Source organism: Mesoplodon bidens (assembly GCF_964165515.1).
Source record: "Mesoplodon bidens genome assembly, chromosome: 19".
Lineage (NCBI taxonomy): Eukaryota > Metazoa > Chordata > Mammalia > Artiodactyla > Ziphiidae > Mesoplodon > Mesoplodon bidens.
In genome coordinates, this window is record NC_138179.1 from 14,552,673 (window position 1) to 14,574,105 (window position 21,433).

At 51.4% G+C, this 21,433-nt stretch overlaps 2 protein-coding genes across 2 annotated transcripts; both read right to left on the reverse strand.

Annotated features, from left to right (window-relative positions):
- Positions 1-594: 594 nt before the first annotated feature.
- Positions 595-7,414, reverse strand: UNC119 (unc-119 lipid binding chaperone). The gene is made up of 5 exons (XM_081219233.1): positions 6,073-7,414; positions 2,470-2,583; positions 1,852-1,954; positions 1,568-1,740; positions 595-1,302 (listed from the first exon to the last, which is right to left on the reverse strand). The coding sequence occupies exons 1-5, from the start codon at positions 6,293-6,295 to the stop codon at positions 1,190-1,192; spliced, it is 726 nt and encodes a 241-aa protein (XP_081075359.1). The 5' UTR covers positions 6,296-7,414; the 3' UTR covers positions 595-1,189.
- Positions 7,415-7,580: 166 nt separating this feature from the next.
- On the reverse strand, positions 7,581-20,192 carry PIGS (phosphatidylinositol glycan anchor biosynthesis class S). Its single transcript, XM_081219232.1, has 12 exons — positions 20,129-20,192; positions 19,709-19,848; positions 19,513-19,624; positions 15,625-15,714; positions 15,106-15,197; positions 13,062-13,269; positions 12,637-12,779; positions 11,805-11,919; positions 10,508-10,653; positions 9,848-9,948; positions 8,821-9,031; positions 7,581-8,461 (listed from the first exon to the last, which is right to left on the reverse strand). The coding sequence occupies exons 1-12, from the start codon at positions 20,160-20,162 to the stop codon at positions 8,186-8,188; spliced, it is 1,668 nt and encodes a 555-aa protein (XP_081075358.1). The 5' UTR covers positions 20,163-20,192; the 3' UTR covers positions 7,581-8,185.
- Positions 20,193-21,433: the final 1,241 nt, after the last annotated feature.

Sequence of the window (21,433 nt, forward strand, 5' to 3'; positions counted from 1 at the left end):
GAAGCACTAGCGCCACGTGTATCCAAATTGGCGCTTGGAACAAGTAAGCTGTAAACCCTGCAGTAAACTCCACCGATCTCAGTTCCTGAATTTCCTCCATTAAGGAAATGAAGACCTCCTCTGGGTCTGGGGTAGGACTGGGGGTGGTGTTACATGCAGGGCAGCCGGGCCAGGGGGCCTCCCCAAGGGAGCTGAGGGCAAGATGGCTCAAGGCCTCAGCCTTCTCTCACTGATGAGGGCTAAAAGGACAACCTAACGGTCCTAGTGGCCTCTGGGGGTCAGGGAAGGTGGAGTAAAGGGCAAGGCCACCTCCCCAACACCTCCCCTCCCACCGTAGAGTCGGGGGCCCTTGTCCCAGCCTCTCTCTGTTCTTCAGGGCTGGCTATGACTTTTGGCCAAAGCTTCCCCTCTCAAGGCCTGGGTCTCCTTCCTTAACAAAGGAAAAACCCTTTCCAGCTGCAACACATACTAAATGCTGACTCTAGATGCCGGGTGTGGGGTCAGGCTGCAGCGGGTTAGGAGACAGGAGGGCCCTGGGACCACATCACGGCCCCCTCAGCCACCACCACACACACATGCTGGCCCACAACCAGAGAACAGAAAAGGAGAAAGAGTTTATTGAAAACTATATACAGTTGGTCCAGCCCCGACCCCAGGCTGCAATCTGGGCAGGTCCCTCTCACACCTCAGGCAGGATCTCAGCCCCTGATGGTAGAGGCTGGGGCTGCGGTCAGGGCCCAGACCCACTTGGGAAGCTCAACTGCCAGACCCCACAAGGACCTTCCTCTGTGAATTTACGACTCTAAATGGCCTGTCAGTGGTGGGCAGGGGACAGGGAATGGGACCCCCTGCCCCGACCTAGTCAAAGCCTGGATAGGGGAACACTATTCTGAAACTTGGGCCCAAGAGGCCCAGCTTGGCTGTCCGGAAGTCCTGGCTACTCCTCCCACGGGAGGTCTTCCTGGCTATGGAGGCAAACAGCCTCCCACCACCCCACCCCACGTGCCAGGCCCCATGGGCTGCACAGACTTGGACGGGGGACATCAGGCACCCGCCCTCCCAACACTGACTCAGGGTTCAGGGCTTCTGGAGCACTGCCCAGGCAGAAGACCTGGGGCTGACAGGTGAGTGCTGGGGTGGTCACGGCTGCGGGCCCCGGGCCCTCCTGGGGTAGGGGCTGGTTTGGGGGTCAGGGCGTCCCACTGTAGGAATAGTCTGCTTTGTTGTGCATCACCAGCCGGTCATCCACGAAGTAGAAGCTGTCAGACTGTGTCTCATATGGGTGACGAATCATCTCGTTGACTGCAAGAGAGACCCAGCCAGTTGGGACAAAGGTCAGAAGCCTGAGCCAGGCCACTGCAAGGGCTTCAGGACTAGGGGACGCAGACAAGCTGAACAAAGAGTTCCCCCAGCCTCTTTGAGCCTCAGTTTCCCTACAGGTGACACACGAATGGTGGCCGGACACAAGAGACCCAGGGAGGGAAGAAAGGGGCTCAGACCCACAGTCCCCACAACTTGGTCTCTCTGAGTCCCCCTGTATCCCTCCCACAGGGCCCTGCCCACGCACTCAGCTCCTCAGAGAGAGGGGGGAAATCATAGATGTGCTCGCAGGTGTTCTTGCTGCTGGGGATGCAGAAGCCAAAGTGGAAGTCAAAGCTTTTGAGCAGCTGGTTGCGGAAGTAGTGCCTCTCAATCATGCGGAAGTTGTTGACAGGCTTGTCTCCCACTGTGAACTCCACGCTGAGTGAGAGGAGGGGGCGGGGCTGAGCTGGGACTCAGGAAGGGCTCCCTACCACTCTCACCGGCACCTCAGCCCCCACCCCTAGCCCTCACCCCGGCCCAGTGACTCACGTGGCTCCCACCTGCCTCAGGCGGAGGAAGGCAGGCGTGAACTGGTAGCGGACAAAGCGCCCAGCATTGGGGTCCAGGTCCCGTGGGTTGATGGGCAACCGCTCTGTAATGCACCCCAGCTGGGGCTCAGTGGGCTTCAGGCTGGGGCCCATGCCCACCCGGGCTTTCACCCCAAGGCCCTCATCTGTCTGAATTTTTCAAAACTCCTCAGGAGATCCTGATGTATATTGAGGGTTCAGACCACTGGCTGAATGCTTCCAATTGCTTCCAGCTGGTCAGCGGGTCACCAATTTCAACTGAGATTCCCTGAGCCGCAAGAGACAAAAAGACCTGGGGCCTCTGGGACTGCAGTTCCCAAGGGGGCCTGCAGGGGGCAGGCTGGCAGGGACTGAAGAGGCAGGATTGTCTTCCCAAGATGTCCAACCCCAGGAGCACACGGGAAGGAAAAGAAGAGGCCCAGCCCCAGGCAGAGGCCCCCCTGCCTGGTGTCTCCTGAGAAGGCCTGGGTGCAAATCCCAGCTCTGCTCTGACTCCTCTGTGGCCTGAGGAGTCCCTGGGCAGCCCATTTCACAGCCCTCGCCCACCTCCCTCTGTCGATGGCCCACCCAACCCACTCACCTGAGGCTGGGGGCTTCTTGATTTCAAAGAGAACAGTGCCTGAATCCATGTCCCGAATCTTGAACCTGACGAAGTCAATCTTGTAGATATTCTCCTCAGGGGAGCATAGGTAGTCTAAGGAAGACGGGCGGCTGAGCAAGGAAGGGGCCTGCCCAGAAGCCCCTGCTGCCAACTCAGCTGTAGTGGAAGCCCGAACTAGCTACCACCTTTCCTGCTTCTAAGGTCACTGCCTTGCAGAAAGAGAGAATTGAGCCCCCACCCTGGGGGAGCACCCATAGTGTGCGGGAGACATAACTCTGCCATTGGGATCTAATGGGAGACAAATGGTTCCATCCTGGTAGCCTCTAGGGTCAGGGAGGGGCAGGGTGGAGGACAAGGTCACCTCCCCAACACTTTGCCGCCCACACAGAGGTTGAGGGCCCTTATTCCAGCCTCTGCTTTGCCAGGACTGGCTCGGTGACGTTTAACCAAATGAGTCTCTAATCTGATGGGGAGCCCTTCCCCCGCCACCATGAGAGGGAAGATAGAGCCCTGCTTTTAGGAACCTCACTCTAACAGGGGTGACACAGCTCTACCTCGGGAGAGGATGCCTCCGCCCCCACCCCATAGCCACCCCTGGCACATATCTAGGTGTGTCAATCGAGGACTTTCTCTGAGCTGGGTAGTGCTGGGGCAAGCGAACAACCCCTTCCCTATCCCTCCTCACCCCCCACCCCGGCCCCTCCTCTCCCCATAAGAGGCTTACACAAACCCAGCTCCCTTAAGCAGCTTAGCCAAAGCTCTGCTGACTCAAGCCCAGAGCCTGGAATATTGGGGGGAAGGGAGCCACCTTTGCTCCCATCCCTGTTGGTCTTCAAGCAGGAGGAGGTCTTAGCAAACAGAGGGAACCCCCTCAAAGGTCATCCATCCAGCTTTGATGCTGAGCCACCCCCAGAGAGAAGAGTACAGGCAAGGCCAGTAATAGGGTGTGGCAGGTGCATCGGGGGTGTGCATGGGGTAAGGGGAGTCCTCGAGCCCAGAAGAGGAACCAGGAATAGTGGTGGGCCCTGCTTGAGGAAGCTTAGAAATACCAGGGCCTGATCCAACCCTCACTGCTCTTGCAGCAGCAACTGCAAGCACTCAAGGAGGCCCTGGCAGCGAATAGGAAGGAACAGAGAGGTACAGTGGGGGCTCTGGTGCTGTCAGCCTGCATAGCATCACATCCTCCACGTAGAGGCCCGGAAATCACCCTCCAGGCCCCTAGACCACCTCTTATCCCTCTGGGGCAGGAAGAGGAAGTGAATGTAAAGTCATTCTCTCTCCCTCAAGCCTGGGGCAGCCCCCTCCAGGAAGCCCTCCTGGTAGCCACCTGGCACCTTGGGGTCCAGCAGGGACTACATAGGGCTTGTGGAGGGGCCTGAGCCCTGGTCTGCCCATCACAGCTCATGGTGGTAAGAGGTGAGGAGGAGGAATGGAAGTAGGCAACTCCTACCTCACCCTGTACACACCTTATTTTCACAGAAAGTAAGCACTAATCCAAAGATGTAGAAGGAGGGTGCGGGGCCTAAGGAGAGGATGTGGCAGAACTGGGAACAGCATCCTAGTTGCCCAACTCCCAGCTCCCCAGAAAGCCCTCCTTCTCCCCCCATTCTCTAACTTAAGGAGCCTCTCCTCTCATTTGAGAACAACTTGCAGTATGACCTCAGTCTATTCTACCGCAAACTCAACCTATCAACTCCTCTGTCCTTAGAGGAAGTGAGGAACAGGAGAGGCCCATAGCTCAGGACACCACCTCCACTCCCTCCCTCTGCTAGAGGAGGATGAGGCCTGGGACCCAGGGTCAGGCCAGATAAGGGGCAGACTGGCCGAAGGCTCAGAACACAACTGCTCCCTTCCCCTCAGCCACAAATAGCTTCCTAAGCTGGATTCAGGGCTCAGTAATCCAGGAACAAAAAACCTCAGACCTGTGCGATTAGGGTCAGAAGAGACCAGGCAGGGGTGTCAGTGGGGAGAGTCCTGGAGCCCTGTTCTCAACTTCTACAAAAGAAAGGGCTCCCGTGAAGACTCTTCCTCTGCTCATCTACAGCAGATGCCGCGTCTCTAAGGGCTATACATTTCCTCCAAATTCAGAGACACACGGTTGTACATGGGTTGGAAGCCCCCATAGTTGCAAAATAACCTCTAAAGTTACCTAGGACCTGGACAAGTTAGACACCCTATAAGGAAGTTCTGCCCCAGAGCTAACCTGAATCTTAAATGCTGCTGTTGCCAATTACAGCCCAATTGGCACCAACATCGGACTGGGCCAGGCCCCCTCCCTCTACCAGTGCCTGCTTGGGTAAGGCAGCTCAGCGCTCTGGGGGCCTAGCCAAGAATGGTTGCTGCCTGGCTCAGAGAGACGGGAGGTGCTGGTCCCCCGAGGACCCAGACGCACAGGCCTAGACCTGCCATTATGGTCTCCTCCACAGCTCTGTTTGGAAGCCCTGGGCTCTGCTGCTCCTGCAGCTCCAGAGCTCAGGTCCACTCCAGCATCTGCCCCCTACCCCCACAGGGGAGCCCCAAGAGTTGCTCTCTCAGAGGGAGCTGCGGCAGTTTTACTAATCAATGAGGCCAAGGTAGTAGGCCACTCCAAACGCCTTCTGTTCTTTGAGGCTCAGCCACTGCCCCTGCCATGAGACTTTCCAGCCCTTGTTCTCTGCCTATGGTGACGCCGTCCCCTGCCCTGAATGCCCAGTTGTCTGCCTCTAGGCAGCAGCCATGAGCAGTCCTGTGGGGCCCTCAGTACTATTGATAAAAGAGCCCTATTTACAGGGCATGCACAGCATGCCAGTCATGGTGCAAAATGAGAGGATTTATTTTCACAATAGCTCTGCAAGGTAGGTACCATTATCCCCGTTTTACAGATGAATATGCTCAGAGAGGTGAAGTTATTAGCCCAAGGTCACACAGTCAATTACATGGCAAAGTTGGAACTTCAATTTAGGCTGTCCAGCTCAGAAACTCAACCACAGTGGAGACCTGGCCTCCCAAAACAGGACAGGCCCTAGTCCAGGCTAAGGGTGGGCATTAACCCACTCCCTTGAGAGCGCCCAAAGCCAACCCACTGAAGCTTCCTCCTCAGGTCCTTTCCCGGGGAGGGGGATGGCCCCAGACTTCCTGGGGTGTCCAGGGCGAAGGCATTGGTCGGGGAGAACTGAGGGTTTTGATACCACCCTAGTAACTCAGCCTCCACCTAGCCTCCAGGGTGGAGGAGACTGAGGGTAGACTGCACTCAGCCCCCTTCCTCATTATTGCAGAGAAAATCTTCAAAGAGCTCTGAAGACTCTGGGGAAGGGGTCACAGTTGCAGGTGTTGCTCCACTTCCACCTGGGAAAGGGGGATGGACTCCTGAAAAAGGAAGGCGTGGGGTGGAAATAAATCTCTAAAGGGACAAGAGGGGCGCAGAGAGAGATCAAGGTTAGGGGGAACATGAGATCTCAGGCCTGGAGGCAGACGTGGAGGGGGAGGGGAGGCGGGGGGGAGGGCGGGAAAGGGGGCGGGGGCCCGGGCTCCGCGCGCCTCGAGGGCCCCCTCTCGTGCTCTCTCGCTCCCGCCCGCGGGTGGCGCTCCCTCGCGGGTGCTCACCGCCCGTGATCCGCTGCAGCCCCAGCACGTCCTCCGGCCCGATCGGCTGCTTCCTCTGCAGCGGCCCCGGCCTGGGCCCCGGGCCTGCCTCCGGCTCCGACTCGGACCCGGATTCGGATTCCGCCTGCAGCTCCGGCTTGGTCTCCACGCTCCGGCCCGAGGCCCCTGGAGCGGGCTCCACCCCCGTCCCGGCCCCGCCGCCGCCGCCCTTCTTCACCTTCATGGCCTCGCGGGGCCGCAGCTAGCTTGCTGCCGCGGCAGCTGCCTGCGCCGGCGGGAGCCGAGGGAAGGGGAAGCGTCCGCAACCCCGCCCCCGGCCGGGCAGGGGCCCCAGGTACCGCCCCGCCCCCTGGGTGGGCCCGGTACTGGCCCCGCCCACCGCCCGCCCACCTGGGCTACTCACCCGGGGCAGGGAGGCGGCCCGCCCTGGGCTTCTTTCATTTTTTCGGTAGGGATTTTAAGGGGTCTTGGCTACCTTTTCCTTCTTACTCGCTGTGCTCTAGCCACTCCGCCCCTCCCTCTGCCCCGCAAGCGAGTTCCTGCCTCAGGGTCTTTGCCTGGGATGCTTTTCCCCCAGATGGCCTCCTCTTGTCCTTCTGGTCTCAGCTCAAATGTCATCTGCTCAGAGACCCTCTCAAACACCCCCAGTCACTATCTGATCAGCCTGTTTTTTCTTTCTAAGGCATTATCTGAAATTAGTTTCATTTGCTCACTGACTCCGCCTCCTAAAAGACCAGTTCGGTGAAAGTGGATATCCTGTCTTTGTTCTCTATAATACCCAGCACCTAGCACTGTGCCCCGTGCAGCCTGTGCTCAATACAGTTGACCCTTGAACAACATGGGTTTGAAGTGCGTGGGTCCACCTATTTGTGGATTTTTTTCAGTAGAAAATACTACAGTACTACACGATGGGAGGTTGGCTGAATCTCTGGATATGGAACTGCAGATCAACAGAGCCAAATATAAATTATACTCTGATTTTTGAATGCAGAGTGTGGGCACCCCACCCCCGATGTTGCTCAAGGGTCAACTGTATGTTCTTTTTTTGAATTTATGAATCAGTTAGTATCTGAGGGCTTACACTGGTACAAGCTATTCTCTCCCAGACCCCCTGCTAGACAACCCAGGACGTACCGAAGGACAACAGCCTACAATGTCCAGCCACCACAGGGCCCTCCAGGACATCAACGCAAGAAGGGCACATGGCCAGGTGGAAGCAAAATGGACCAGTGAGCCCAGGAGGACAGACACCAGGAAACCATTACTTACACACGAATGTGAATGAAAGGTATGCTCATACTTCATATCGTTCCAATTCACATTCAACCAATGTTTCTTGAGAGCCTAGAATATGCCAGACACTATCACATGCTCATCCCATTTAATCCTCACAACCAACTTGTAGGGGAGGTATCATTAGTACTATTTTAACAAATGAAAAACTGAGGCTCAGAGAGGGTTAAGTGGCGTGTTCAAAGCTCCCCAGATGATAAGTACAGAAGCAAGGGTTTGAATTCAGGCATGTTTAATCCCAAGTCCAGAACTTTCCCCGCTCACCACACTGCCTCTATGAAAGAGTGAAGGGAACCTCTGCCACACCCAGCATCAGGCTGCACCCAACAGGTGTAGCCAGCCAGGAGGGAGGGGAGTAAAGGAGAAGGTCCCAGAGGTGACAGGTGCTTGGCCCCTTCTATGAGAGCATGCTAGGGCTCTCCCTGAGGGGTTAGAGAGAAGCGTGGAGGCAAGGGCCCTAGAATCCAATCCAGGGCTTTCCCCTAATGCTCCCTCTCAGTGCAAGAGGACTGTGAGGAACAGGGTAGAAGCACAAGCTGCCCCTGCTCCAGAGGGAGATAGAAAAGGGCCTTCAAGTTCAGGCCGGGTAAGGAGGCCCAGATGATGTGTCTTTTGAGGATGGGGGGTGGGGGGTGGGGGGATGAAGAGTGGGAGGGACCTGAGTCAGAAGAATGGGAAGGAGTGTTATACTTTGACTGCTGGAGTGGCAACAGAGCAGGCTGGAGACAAGTCATCTGTGGCAGGCCCCATTATGCGCCTCTCAATCTAACCCCTCCCCTCCTGGCTGGAAAGGAAGGCTTCCTACTGGGATGCTGCCTGCTCAGTCTATCTTCTCAGGCCTTTTCCAGGACTTGCGAGTCTCCAGGAAGATCTTGAACAGGGACAAGAGGATGGGCACAGCCATAGGCAGGAAGAGTGGGATGTAGATGGCAAACTTCTGGTCATCAGGGAAATAGAGGAGGTGGAGGAGTGAGGGATCAAAAAAGGCACGCTCTGAGGATGTCACAGCTTCCTGGCTGGCAACGAAGGCAGAGACCAGGTGCCCAGAGGCCAACTCCTCCGCTGCCTTCTGGACTGCAGCTACAGCCCTGTACACCTAGGAAGGGGGTAGGGGGTTACCAAAAAGTCCTAGGCATCGGCTGGTGGGGAGGGTGGGAGAGGGCCTCACTGTGTCTTCCATCTACCAGGCAGGTTGCCTGGAGTTCGCCCAGGATATATGGAGGCCGGTATAAAAGGGCTAGGGGGTATCTTCTTAGTGCCTGCTTAACATCTCACACCCGCACTTAAGACTCCTTACAGGGGAGCTGGCACTGACCTCTAGAGGAAGCCTGGGCACTCAAGGATGGCATGCCCACACATCCTCTGGACCTCAAATGGCTCTCTGGTTTCACCACACCCTGGGCCCTGCTGGCCACTCCAGTCCTAGGCCACAGAGTCCATCCCCTGCCCGCTTACCTCAGATGCCACGTTGTCCTTGATGACAATGTTGCTGATCTTGCCCAGAAGCTGGGCCAGGGAAGTGAGAGTGGTGGTGGCTGTGGCCAGGTTCTCCACTGACCGAGCCCAGAGCAGCCGGTCCAGCTCCCAGCTCATTATCCCTTCACTCTTAGGCCCTGAAAACAGGCATTTTGGAGGCAACTGGGGCTGAGCAATCCCAAAGAGCAGCCTGTAGGAACAGCAAAGAAGGTCAAAGCGGCAGAAGGTGGGAGAAGATGGTTAGGATTCCTAGAATAACTATTAGGATTTTCGATCTCACCCAGAACCACAGGGGCTGTAGGAAGTGCCTTAGCGTCTTAGGGGGTGAGCAGCAACACTAAGTAACACAGAGCCCCAAGCCCCACTTTAACCAGTGGCTTTTCACTTTTACCTGTTTCTATATTGTTTCTATATTCTAAGATCTTGTGTGAAAAAAGGTTCCATGGCTAAAATATTTCTAATTAACACCAACTAGTTTAATCCCCTCACCCTGTCTACCCTCTCTTTGGACAAATGGGGCCCCTGAGCCTTACTTAAGGGATGATCCATGACCACCTCTGACAAGGCATGTGTGCTGTGCCTCTCTATTCCTGCACCATGGCACACATTGCTAATCAATCAGAATCCTCTTCCCTGATGAGCCCAGACACAGCCACAGACCCTTGCTTCTGTACTTATCATCTGGGGAGCTTTGAACACAGGGCATCAGGAAGCCACTATCAATAGATCCATTCGCACAAGAATTAACAGCTATTTTCTTAAGCATCCCTAATCAAAGCCTATGGACCTGACATTCATGAGCCTGTTTTTCCTAAAACACTTTTTGTCAACAACTAGTCTTTCTTAAGAGAAGGATGAAGTGATCCTTGGAAACCTTTCTTGGTTTCCTTGGGGCTCCAGGCACAGCCAAGGTATCCCTGCCAAGTGAGGGTTTACTGCAGTCAGCCCAGGAGACTGTGGTCAGTCTCAGTGGCCTCGCCCCCAAGTGGATCCCCCAGGACCTCACCGCAACTGAGCCAGGAACACCTCCATCACCCGCACCATATCCACCTTGACTCTCACCGGCAGCTCCGAGCCATTGTAGGCTTTGGGGTCCACATTGTATACCTGCAGGGGGAAATAAGGGTGCCTCAACATCATGCCAGGACTGTGCACAGCTCTGCCCTAGACACTCTGGAGGCCATGAGAGGAAAGGAAGACATACTCTGTGCTCCTTAAAAATTACGAACCTAATATTTTTGGAATACCTGCTATTAGGAGCTTTATATAAATTATCTCCCCTACTCCCTCAAAAATCTTGTTAAAGAAATATTTTTTATTCCATTTTACAGTTCCTACCCATGAGAAACTCCAATCTAACAAGGGAGACAATATTCCCAACCTTGTTAAGACTCCCACAAACAGGGCCAAGATCTAAGTTATACACAGAATAGTCCTAAGTCAGCGCAAACTGCAAGTGCAAAAGGGTGCTACTATATAAACACTGATGGAAATAAGAAGCAGTGGGGCTGGTGGGGGGCGGGGGGCGGGCACGAGCTCACAGCACCTCACCACCACCCCCCAACCCAGGCTGGGCCACAGAGGACACCAGAGGAACAACAGAAGGAACAGTCTCAAGGAACACCCCTGACGTTTGGGCTCTGGGGTCTCCGTGGTGTGAACATACCATAATGCCACCCCAGCGGGGGCTGTGGAAGGCGTTGGTGGCCACTGGAGCCCCATCCTTGTCCTGAATGTACAGGGGGGAGTGGGCAAGCTCAGGAACATAGAGTAGAAAGTTGAGCACGGGGTAAAGGGAGGCAGCGCTGGATCCTGTGGCACAAAGAGAAGGGGAGTCAGCACACCAAACACGTTGGGTCTAGATCTTAGGTCCAGGTCAGCCTCTAACTTGCTGGTCACTCACTCTGGGCCTCATTTTCCCCAACTGATAATCACTAGGATATCCTCCAGGCCTGGGTTTCTGTGGTAAAGAACCTCAGCATTCTCCCGAGATGTGCCACACACATGAAGTGCAGTCCTCAGCCTCAAACTGCCCCTAAATCGCCTCTCCTCCAACAGCCTCCCACCTTTTTCGGCACTGCCATAAAGCAGTCCCTTGGACCTTGTAGGAAAGAAGGGAGGGAAGGAGGGAAGAAGGGAGGGAGGGAGGGAAGAAGGGAGGGAGGGAGGGAGGGAGGAAAGAAGGGAGGGAGGGAGGGAAGAAGGGAGGGAGGGAGGGAGGAAAGAAGGGAGGGAGGGAGGGAGGAAAGAAGGGAGGGAGGGAGGGAAGAAGGGAGGGAGGGAGGGAGGAAAGAAGGGAGGGAGGGAGGAAAGAAGGGAGGGAGGAAAGAAGGGAGGGAGGGAGGGAAGAAGGGAGGGAGGGAGGGAGGAAAGAAGGGAGGGAGGGAAGAAGGGAGGGAGGAGGAATTTGCCAAGGCCTCATGTGCTGCCCCACCCATACCCCTTGGTCCACACTGGCCTAACCCTGGTGCCTAAAATTCCACAACTAGTGATATACTCCCTTTGGTTTGCCTCTATTACAGTTCTACTGTACTGTCCTACCTACTCTTCTGAGGTACCAGCGCCAAAATGAAAAGCTGGAACCCCAGCTTCAAGGTTCCTCAGCCTCAATCAGCAGAACTGTCGACTCAAATTCTGCCTTCATGTACTTCTGCTGTTGGCTTTCCTACACGTGTGGCCATATTTTTCCTAGATGGCTTGCAGGGAGGGAGATGCAGCCTATCCCTTTGTTTATAAAAAGTGTTGGGAATGTTTAATCAATGCTTTTGGATGTGACCGTGTGGAGATGGAGATGTCAACAGACTATCGTGAAAAAGGAGCCTAAGTGCCCAGCACCTCCTCAGCGCCCTTGGACCAACCCAACCTGGGAGCCATCGCTATATACAACCCGCCTCCCACCCCAGGCTGAGCCTTCAGGGTCCTTCCCTGGCCTGGCAGAAAGACCCTCATCGTCAGGAGCTCACCCAGCCGGGACTCCACTGGGTTGATGACGTGGGGGAGGCTGTGTGCGGCCAAATAATAGCTGGAGGAAGCTGGGTCAAAGCGGGGGTTTACCCCCAACACTGCGTAGTAAAGGATCTGTAGGGCAAAGAGGGAGCATGCTATTTGTCTACTGAGCTATATTCCAATTTGTCCCCCCAAAAGATTTGAGGTGCCTTAAAAAGATAACCATTAGGCAGGGCAAAATATAAGAGACAAAAATCAAGGCCGAGAGAAAACAGGAGTAGGGAAAAAAATAACAAAGCTAAGGGTAAAGTTAACACACTAAATTCATGTTTTGAACACCACATTATTTTACCAGGCTTTCTCACAGCCTACACAAAGAATAGCATAATTCAGTGTCCACAAGATCAAATCAAATCAGTTATTCAGAAGTAATTTCTCCCGCTACCAAGACCTGATAAAAATGTCTCCCACCTTTTCCCTGAAAGGACACTGTGTAATTCAGAAGACTACATTCATCACATCTTTATTGTTACTACATTAACATATTTCAGGACGTTTTTTTGTTTGTTTTTTAATAAATTTTTAGGATGGCACAACTGGTGAATACAGTTCCAGAGGGAGCCATAAGGAAGTTACTTTTTTAACAAGCATTGACAGAACTCCCCAGGCTGGACACCAAGGAGGAAAAGTAGACCCCAGAACCATATACATACACCGGAATTTCCTGGCAAATCAGCAAGCTCAAAGAGCTGGAAGAACAGACTACACTTGTAAATGCCAAATATGGAGGGACTTGGAAAAGGATGGTGCAGCGGGGAAAAGGGCTCCTCAACTTGCTCCCAGCCTCACCTGAGAGTCCACAGAGAAGTTGCCCACAGCCCTGAGGGCATTCAGGAAGGGCTGCACATAGCGCCGGACGGCCCCCTCGATGTCCCAGTGGACGTCATGGGACTTGGGGTCAGGGTTGAGTAAACTGAAGGTGATTTCATAGCCTATAAAAACAGGAGTCAGGGAAGCCAGAGGCATCTGTGGATCAAAGGCAGCCTGTACCCCTGGCTGAGTTGAACTTGGTTCTCCTCTGAAATGGGGCTGGTTGCCATCATGGACACAAAGGGAGGATAAAACTGGGATGAGGAACACTGAGTGCTTTAAGAAACAGATGAACCCACAGAAGAAAGGAGTGAAGCGTTTGCATGCAGCTTCCCCTCCTGCCCCACTGTCTCCACATAATTCATTTCCCTCTCCCTTCCCGTGGCACAGCCCGGTCACCCTACCCAAGCTGGACTTGAGAGGCCGCCTCTTATCAGAGCTCCACTTGTCCTCTGGGAGGTGGTCAGCCAAGGCTGCAGCAAGCACGTCCTCAGTCAAAGACATGGCCTGGGCTACTTGGATTACACGGTGGCCAATGATGTTAAAGGCCTCCCGGTGCATTATCCCCCGCACAACTGCCATCCTCTTGGGCCCAATGTAGCTCATCATGTCCTATGAGGGGCAAGCAGGGGACAGAATGCCCACGGCTCAGGGAAGAAAGCAGAAGCGCACTCTGGCTCCTGTCTTTGAGAATCTGGCCTTTTGCCACCGACCAACAGGCCCGCACCTCTCTCTAGATTCACTGAGAACTATTATGTCAACAATTCTGAGCTATGGGTATATATGAGCGTTTTCATTCATTTCAGTCCCCTTCTCCTTCCCGGTTGACATAGGTGCAGGCAACAGCTCTATCTTCATGGGCTGGAGACTAAGAGACGGCATGCTGAGCAAGAATAAACAAACAACGGGAAAGTTTGTTATAAGTAAATGGCAAATGGCAAAGAGGCAAATACAAGAATTTTCACAGCAGCATTATTTGTAATAGGATAAAACTGGAGACAATCCAAATGCCTGTCAGCAACAGAATGGATAAATTGTGATATGTTTATACAATGAAACATTAGACAGAATTTTAAATGAATGCATTAGATTCAACTAGACATATTATCATAGATGATTCAAACATAAAGGTCAAGCCAAATGAAAACTGGAGAAGAACCTGCGCTTCGTTACGGCATTTATATAAAGTTCAGAAATACATAAAATTAAACATATTGTTTATAGAGATATATGTGATAAAACTTGAAAGTAAAATATGAAAATGATACATACAAACTATGGTCACCTTTGGCTGCAAGGGAATGGGATATAATCATGGAGATGCACAGGGCTGTATTATAGTTTGCAAGCTGGGGGTGGGTACATGGATGTTTATTAAAATTTTCCTTCATCTTCTTGTAATAATTAAATATTTCATTATAAATTAAAAAATAAAATGGTAGCTGGTACAGCTCCCACCAAGCCTTTTGCTCAGAAACTGAAAAGGTCAATGTATTGTTCATATTATCATCACAGCCCATTCAAACCAGCTTCTTTAACCCTATTGATTGTTTTTCCACTTTAAATTGGAACTTTAGGACTTCCCTAATAGTGCAGTGGTTAAGAATCCACCTGCCAATGCAGGGGACATGGGTTCGAGCCCGGGTCCAGGAAGATCCCACATGCTGCAGAGCAACTAAGCTTGCGTGCCACAACTACTGAGCCTGTGCTCTAGAGTCCGTGCTCCGCAACAAGAGAAGCCACTGCAATGAGAAGCCCGCGCACCTCAACGAAGAGTAGCCCCCGCTCACTGCAACTAGAGGAAGCCCACGTGCACCAAAGAAGACCCAATGCAGCCCAAATAAATAAATAAATAAATTAATAAATTAAAAAAAAAAAAAAAAAGGGGCTTTCCTGCTGGCGCAGTGGTTAAGAATCCGCCTGCCAATGCAGGGGACACAGGTTCAAGCCCTGGCCCGGGAAGATCCCACATGTCACGGAGCAACTAAGCCCGTGCACCACAACTACTGAGCCTGTGCTCTAGAGCCCGTGAGCCACGACTATTGAGCCCACGTGCCACAACTACTGAAGCCTGCATGCCTAGAGCCCGTGCTCTGCAACAAGTGAAGCCACAACAATGAGAGGCCGCGCACCGCAACGAAGAGTAGCCCCCGCTCGCCGCAACTAGAGAAAGCCCGCGCGCAGCAACGAAGACCCAACGCAGCCAAAAATACAAAAAGCAAATACATTTATTTAAAAAAAACAATGGAACTTTAACCACATACAAGCCTTGGATTTAGAAAGACCCAGAGTCAATGAAAACAATCCCTATTTGCATTCTTTTTAAAAAATACTTGAGGAGAGTTTTCTGGAGCAAACGGAAGGAACGGACAGCAATACTGCAGGAGGAGATGTAGGAGGAGAAGCTGAAGGGAGAAGGCATGTCCGCAGCCCCTCTGCTCACCCTACCTGAGGGAGCAGTGAGGAGTGTTCAGAGACCACGTACACTGTCAGGGAGCCCTCTGCATGCTCCGATGGCTCAGCAAACATGGTTTCTGCCTCTGGGGACAAGAACAGGTGGTGTATCCGGAGCGCAAACACCATTCCCTCTCCCTCTGGCTCCCACACGGTGCCTAACCCATCACTCCATCTCCCGCTCACACCCAGCGGACACTGTGGGCAGGCTTGGCCCTCGGTGGCCCAGGCTGAGACACAAGGTATCTCATTCCCAGCTTTCCCAGAGGGGTTTTGGAGTTAAGACAAGTTATGGAGGGAGTCCCCTGGTGGCCTAGTGGTTGGGATTCTGGGCTTTCACTGCCGTGGCCCAGGTTCAGTCCCTGGTCAGGGAACTGAGATCCTTGCAGGACGCACGGCACAGGCCGCCCGCCCCCCCCCCCAAGAAAAAAAGGACAAGATATGGAAACTATACACTTAGAGATCAGAATGAAAAAGAGGACTTCCTGTTAAAATGATCACCCCTCCTAGTACCTTGTATACTGCCCAATGACAGGGCCTCCTCCTCATGATCCAAAGCCCTCCGATAGGCCTTCTGGAAACGGCATTTGATTTTCAATTTGTCTTAGAGAAAAGAAAGAAGCAGGATGAGAAAAGCAAGTGTCAGACTCTGCCCACCCTTCCAGCTCTAATGCTGTCCAGTGTCCGAGGAGAGCAAGATGATTGTCTGCAGAGAAATACCAAGAAGCAACAGCCAATTCTAATGATTTCTGCATGGATGATATAAATACATGACACTCCACCTCTTCCACCTGCCCAGCTTCTGCCTCTCGCTGTGCACCTTCAACCTGAAGTACCCTCCCCACAGGGAAATCTATTACAATATTCATTACATTAGTAGGTAAAAGGGGGAAAACCATATGATCATTTCAATAGATGTCTCAAAATAAACTCAGTGAACATTCTTGATAAAAATAAGATGCACACTTAATGACAAAACACTATAGTTCCATTAAAATTAGCACGAAAACAAGGATGCCTGCTATCTCCTCTATTATTCAGCACTGTTCCTCCTGAAGTTCCTGACCAATGCAATAAGTGAAAAAAGAGAAACATGAATATTTGAAAGAAAGAGACAAAATGGCCACTTTTTGAAGTAGTATAATTATTTTCAAAGGGAATCAAAGAGAACCAACTAAAAAACTATTATAAGAAAATGCAAGAATGGGCAGCTTTCTAATAAATACCAGCAATATCTAATTAAAAAAGCAAGTATTTTTAAAAATCCCAATTGCAGTAACAATAAAAAATATAAAAATATCCAGGAATACATGTACAAAACTGTAAGAAAAAAAAAGAAAAACAGGACTTTACACAATGACATAAAAGAAGATCTGAATAAAATGGAAACACATACAAGGCTCCTAGATGGAAAAACTAAATATTCTCAGAATATCAATTCTCTCCAAGTTAATCTAAACATGTAAGGCAATCCCAAAGGGATTTTTTTCACCACTTGGAACTTGACAAGCTGAACCTAAAATTTATTGGGAAAGTTCTTCTTTACAGAACTCCAGAAGAATGCAGAAGAAATGGCAGAATTTAAAAACTGCCATTTTGCAACCTAATGAAATGGATTCCAGTATCAACAGATGCTAAAATCATCGGGTGAAAGGCTGACAGAGAACTAAAATACAGAAATCAAGCTGACAGTATCTGAACTAAATAATCATCTTTGTATCACCCAAAGTGAAACAACCAGGCCACTACATGATATAACACGATAGGAAGTACAACACACCAACTGTAAAGTATTCTTGCCTAAAAAACTGAACATGGGGGCTTCCCTGGTGGCGCAGTGGTTGAGAGTCCGCCTGCCGATGCAGGGGACACGGGTTCGTGCCCCGGTCCGGGAAGATCCCACATGCCGCGGAGCGGCTGGGCCCGTGAGCCATGGCCGCTGAGCCTGCGCGTCCAGAGCCTGTGCTCCGCAACGGGAGAGGCCACAACAGTGAGAGGCCCGCGTACCGCAAAAAAAAAAAAAAAAAAAAGAAATCACAGTCTGATGAATTGGGATATTGGGATTGACATGTATACACTGATGTGTATAAAATCGATGACTAATAAGGACCTGCTGTATAAAAAAATAAATAAAATTAAATTAAAAAAAAACTGAACATGGGTAGTGTATATATGTCCATGCCACTCTCTCACTTCATCCCAGCTTACCCTTCCCCCTCCCCACATCCTCAAGTCCATTCTCTACGTCTGCATCTTTATTCCTGTCCTGCCCCTAGGTTCTTCAGAACCACTTTTTTTTTTTAGACTCCATATATATGTGCTGCCATCCAGTATTTGTTTTTCTCTTTCTGACTTACATCACTCTGTATGACAGACTCTAGGTCCATCCACCTCACTACAAATAACTCAATTTCATTTCTTTTTATGGCTGAGTAATATTCCATTGCATATATATGCCTATATACAGTACCAAATGTAAAATAGATAGCTAGTGAGGGGCCTCCCTGGTGGCGCAGTGGTTGAGAGTCCGCCTGCCGATGCAGGGGATACGGGTTTGTGCCCCGGTCTGGGAGGATCCCATATGCCGCGGAGCGGCTGGGCCCGTGAGCCATGGCCGCTGGGCCTGCGCATCCGGAGCCTGTGCTCCGCAACGGGAGAGGCCACAACAGTGAGAGGCCCGCATACCGCAAAAAGAAAAAAAAAAAAAAAAAGATAGCTAGTGGGAAGCAGCTGCATAGCACAGGGAGATCAGCTCGGTGCTTTGTGACCACCTAGAGGGGTGGGATAGGGAGGGTGGGAGGGAGATGCAAGAGGGAGGGGATATGGGGATATATGTATACATATAGCTGATTCACTTTGTTATACAGCAGAAACTAACACAACACTGTAAAGCAATTATACTCCAATAAAGATGTTAAAAAAAAAACTGAACCTGGGGACTTCCCTGGCAGTCCAGTGGTTGGGACTCTGTGCTTCCACTGCAGGGGGCACGGGTTCGATCCCTGGTCGGGGAACTAAGATCCTGCATGCCATGAAGTGCTGCCAAAAAATAAATTTAGGGCTACCCTGGTAGCGCAGTGCTTAAGAATCTGCCTGCCAATGCAGGAGACACCGGTTCGAACCCTGGTCTGGGGGGATCCCACATGCTGCAGAGCAACTAAGCCCGTGCGCCACGACTACTGAACCTGCGCTCTAGAGCCCTCGAGCCACAACTACTGAGCCAACACACTGCAACTACTGAACCCGCGTGCTGCAGCTACTGAAGCCTGTGTACCTAGGACTCGTGCTCCGCAAAAAGAGAAGCCACCGCAATGAGAAGCCCTTGCACCACAACAAAGAGTAGCCCCGCTCACTGCAACTGCAACTAGAGAAAGACCGCGTGCAGCAACGACGACCCAACGCAGCCAAATTATAAATTAAATAAATAAACAAACAAACAAATAAATTTTAAACAATTAAAAAAACTGATTTTAAGTAAACCTCTAGATCTAACTACCAGTTTATAAGAAATATGGATACTAGAAAAATAAGTTAAATGAAACCAGGAGGAAGAAATCTACCAAATCCAGAATGTGAGATGTTCTATCAAACAAATGACCTGGTTTCTCCAACAAATCAATGAAAACAAGTATATTGGGATGGGGTAGGGAGAGCTGGTATATAATAAAAGAGACAAGAGACTTAAAGTGGGGATCATAATGTTAGGATTAAATGAAGCAACACGTGTAAAGTGTTTCACCGAGTTTCTGGTGAAACAACTAATGAACAACTAATATCAGCTATCATTATTACTAACTAGTGTTATCCCTCCCTCTCCTCCTTATTTAACTTGAATTCCTACACATCCTTTAAAAATCTGGCTTAAAAATTACAGCCCTCAAAACCTTTACTACCTTTCTTTCCTCCGGACAGTTATAGTCTCTTTCTTAAGTACAATCTGTTTCTTATATACTTATATACTTCTGTGATTTCTTTGTCTCTCTCCCCTACCTATGAATTTCTTGAAACCAATATCAATTTCTTATTCATCCCCACATTCCTGATACCTACGTGCCTAACACTCCGTAAAGTATTTAATGTTAAACTGAATAAGGCCCGTATGTAAGTCCAAATTGATTCCAAACCCTGTGCTCATTCCACTACATCCCACATCCTCCCCTATCCCGTAATGAGCATCACCTACTTCTGATCAGGTAGCACAACCGTTTTATGAATAAAACTGCCCCTTTAATGGGGAATACTGAATTTAAAGCTGCTTTTTTTCTTAGCAAACACACTGTTCATTCAAAGTGGTCTTTCAATAAGTTTGTAATCACCTTTACGGGATACCCATGCTCCTCCTATCCAACCTATCTGCGGACTGAACTCAGACCAGAAAGGCAGCCCTGATCAGGAACTCACACTTCAGAGGGATCTCTCTCTCATGCACGACGGTGAAGGGCAGCTTTTCCTGGTCGTCCAATGGCACTGATTCCTGGGTAAACACGACAGTGACCGGCACCATGAGCCGGAGCTGCGGGAAGAAGCATCAGGGCCATCAGTGAGTGTCCATCTTGCCGGTGGGCTGTCCCCTGGTCCTCCACCACCGAGGTCTTACCTGCAGGGAATTCAGCCCACTGATCTGGGAGTAAGGCAATGGGGCCCGGTAGGTCTCCGTGGTCTTCCACCAGAGCGGCAGCCCCAGCACGATGACCACCGCGGCGAAGAAGAGGGCGGCGCGCTTGCCTCGAACCACCTCTGGGGACACGGGGGGATCCACTGAGGCGCCGCCAGAGGTGGGCTCGGGTGCCGGCCCCACCCCCGACGCGGAGGAGCCCCGGCAACCTGTACTCAGAACCTCTCGGCCCGCACTCGAAGGGATTCCCCGGCGAGGGGCCCGGACCCTAGTCTGAAGGGATCCTGCCTGAGACGAACCCCGAACCCCCATCCGCGAGAACTCTGGCACAACACAGTCCCCACCCCCACACTCCTCCCTCGCGATCCGCGAGCCGCAACCCCCTCCCGAATGCCACCGCACCTAAGTCTGTAGCTGCGGCCCCCGGGGCCGCCATACTCGCTTCCAACCGCTCTTGCCGCCGAGGGGAGGAGCTGCGTAGGTCTCCCCCAATCGGAAACCCGCAAGGAGGGGGCGTGCCCACGGCAGCGATCGCGACCAATCACGAGCGGCACTCCAGACGGAAACCGACGAAGGGTGGGCGGGGTGCGCAAAGGGCTTCTCCCAGAGCTTGAAAGGACGCTGTCCCGGCTATTGAGGAGCCGTGCGGGTTTCGGTTTTGCTGGAAGACACCGTCCGCTTCCTTGTGGAACCCACTCCTAGCCCAGGGAATAAGAGCGCAAACTCTGCAGTTGTTAAATACTAGCCGGGAGACCACGGGAAGCTCTAAGTCTCAGTGTTCTCATCTGAAAAATGGAGATACTTGACTAAAATGTGGTCATTCATGGAAAGAGCACACGGAAAGTCGCTTATCACGATCATTGTTTATCATCCCTATTATAGAGCTCCTCTTTCGCAGCAGCAAGCTAATAGTACCTTTTTAGGATATTTAGCTCATTTAATATTTTTAAAATTCATTTGAATTCATTTACAACTTGTTAAAGTCTGAATACCTCACTTAAAATTCTTGAAAATTCATGAGCACAGAATTCTGGATGCTCCTGATCACTTGGGTTCAAATCCCAGCTTCACCACTTTACCTGAGTGAGCTTGAGAAGTTAATTAACCTCTCTGTGATTGTTTCCTCATATTAAAATAGGGATAGCAGGGAATTCCCTGGCGGTCCAATGGTTAGGACTCTGCAGGAGGCGTGGGTTCGATTCGGGGAACTAAGATCCCGCATGCCACGTGACGGGGCCAAGAAAAATAAAATTGTTTTAATAAATAAATAGAATAGGGATAGCAATAGTATCTACTTTATGTAGAATTGTTGTAGTAAATGAGTTAACAACTGTAAAGTGATTAGAATAGGGCCTGGCAGGAGACTACTATGTAAGTTTGAGCTATTTTTATTAATACAAGATCAGGCCACACTGAGCCTACACTCCCATATTGCAATAATTAGCTGGGCGGAGCATTGGTTGTGCACTCCACACAGAGCATGGCCTCCCCAGTTCACACAGAACACACAGCAGGTTCTCTCATCCTTTCATCTGCTCAGATAGACCCCGGTGCTCCAGCTACAGCCCCACGTCCAAGCTAAGTGGTCAAAGTTCATTATGAGACTTCACCAGGTCTGCTCTTGCCCAGACCCTTAAATTGGCTCCCTCTGTGCCCCGATGTATCCCAAGTGGGAGTGAGCAATGGCTCTCGGCAACCTGCTGGATA

Bases quoted from the DNA above. Each gene is read 5' to 3' on its own strand.
- UNC119 (XM_081219233.1), bottom strand. From the start codon at position 6,295: ATGAAGGTGAAGAAGGGCGGCGGCGGCGGGGCCGGGACGGGGGTGGAG. The intron at 1,955-2,469 runs GTGAGTGGGTTG...GGTGCATTACAG, and splicing joins CAAGAAGCCCCCAGCCTCAG to AGCGGTTGCCCATCAACCCA. The intron at 1,741-1,851 runs GTGAGTCACTGG...CCTCTCACTCAG, and splicing joins CTGAGGCAGGTGGGAGCCAC to CGTGGAGTTCACAGTGGGAG.
- PIGS (XM_081219232.1), bottom strand. From the start codon at position 20,162: ATGGCGGCCCCGGGGGCCGCAGCTACAGACTTAG. The intron at 19,849-20,128 runs GTGCGGTGGCAT...CCGTGTCCCCAG, and splicing joins GGCCGCAGCTACAGACTTAG to AGGTGGTTCGAGGCAAGCGC. The intron at 15,715-19,512 runs GTGAGTTCCTGA...CTTTTCTCTAAG, and splicing joins GAGAGAGATCCCTCTGAAGT to ACAAATTGAAAATCAAATGC.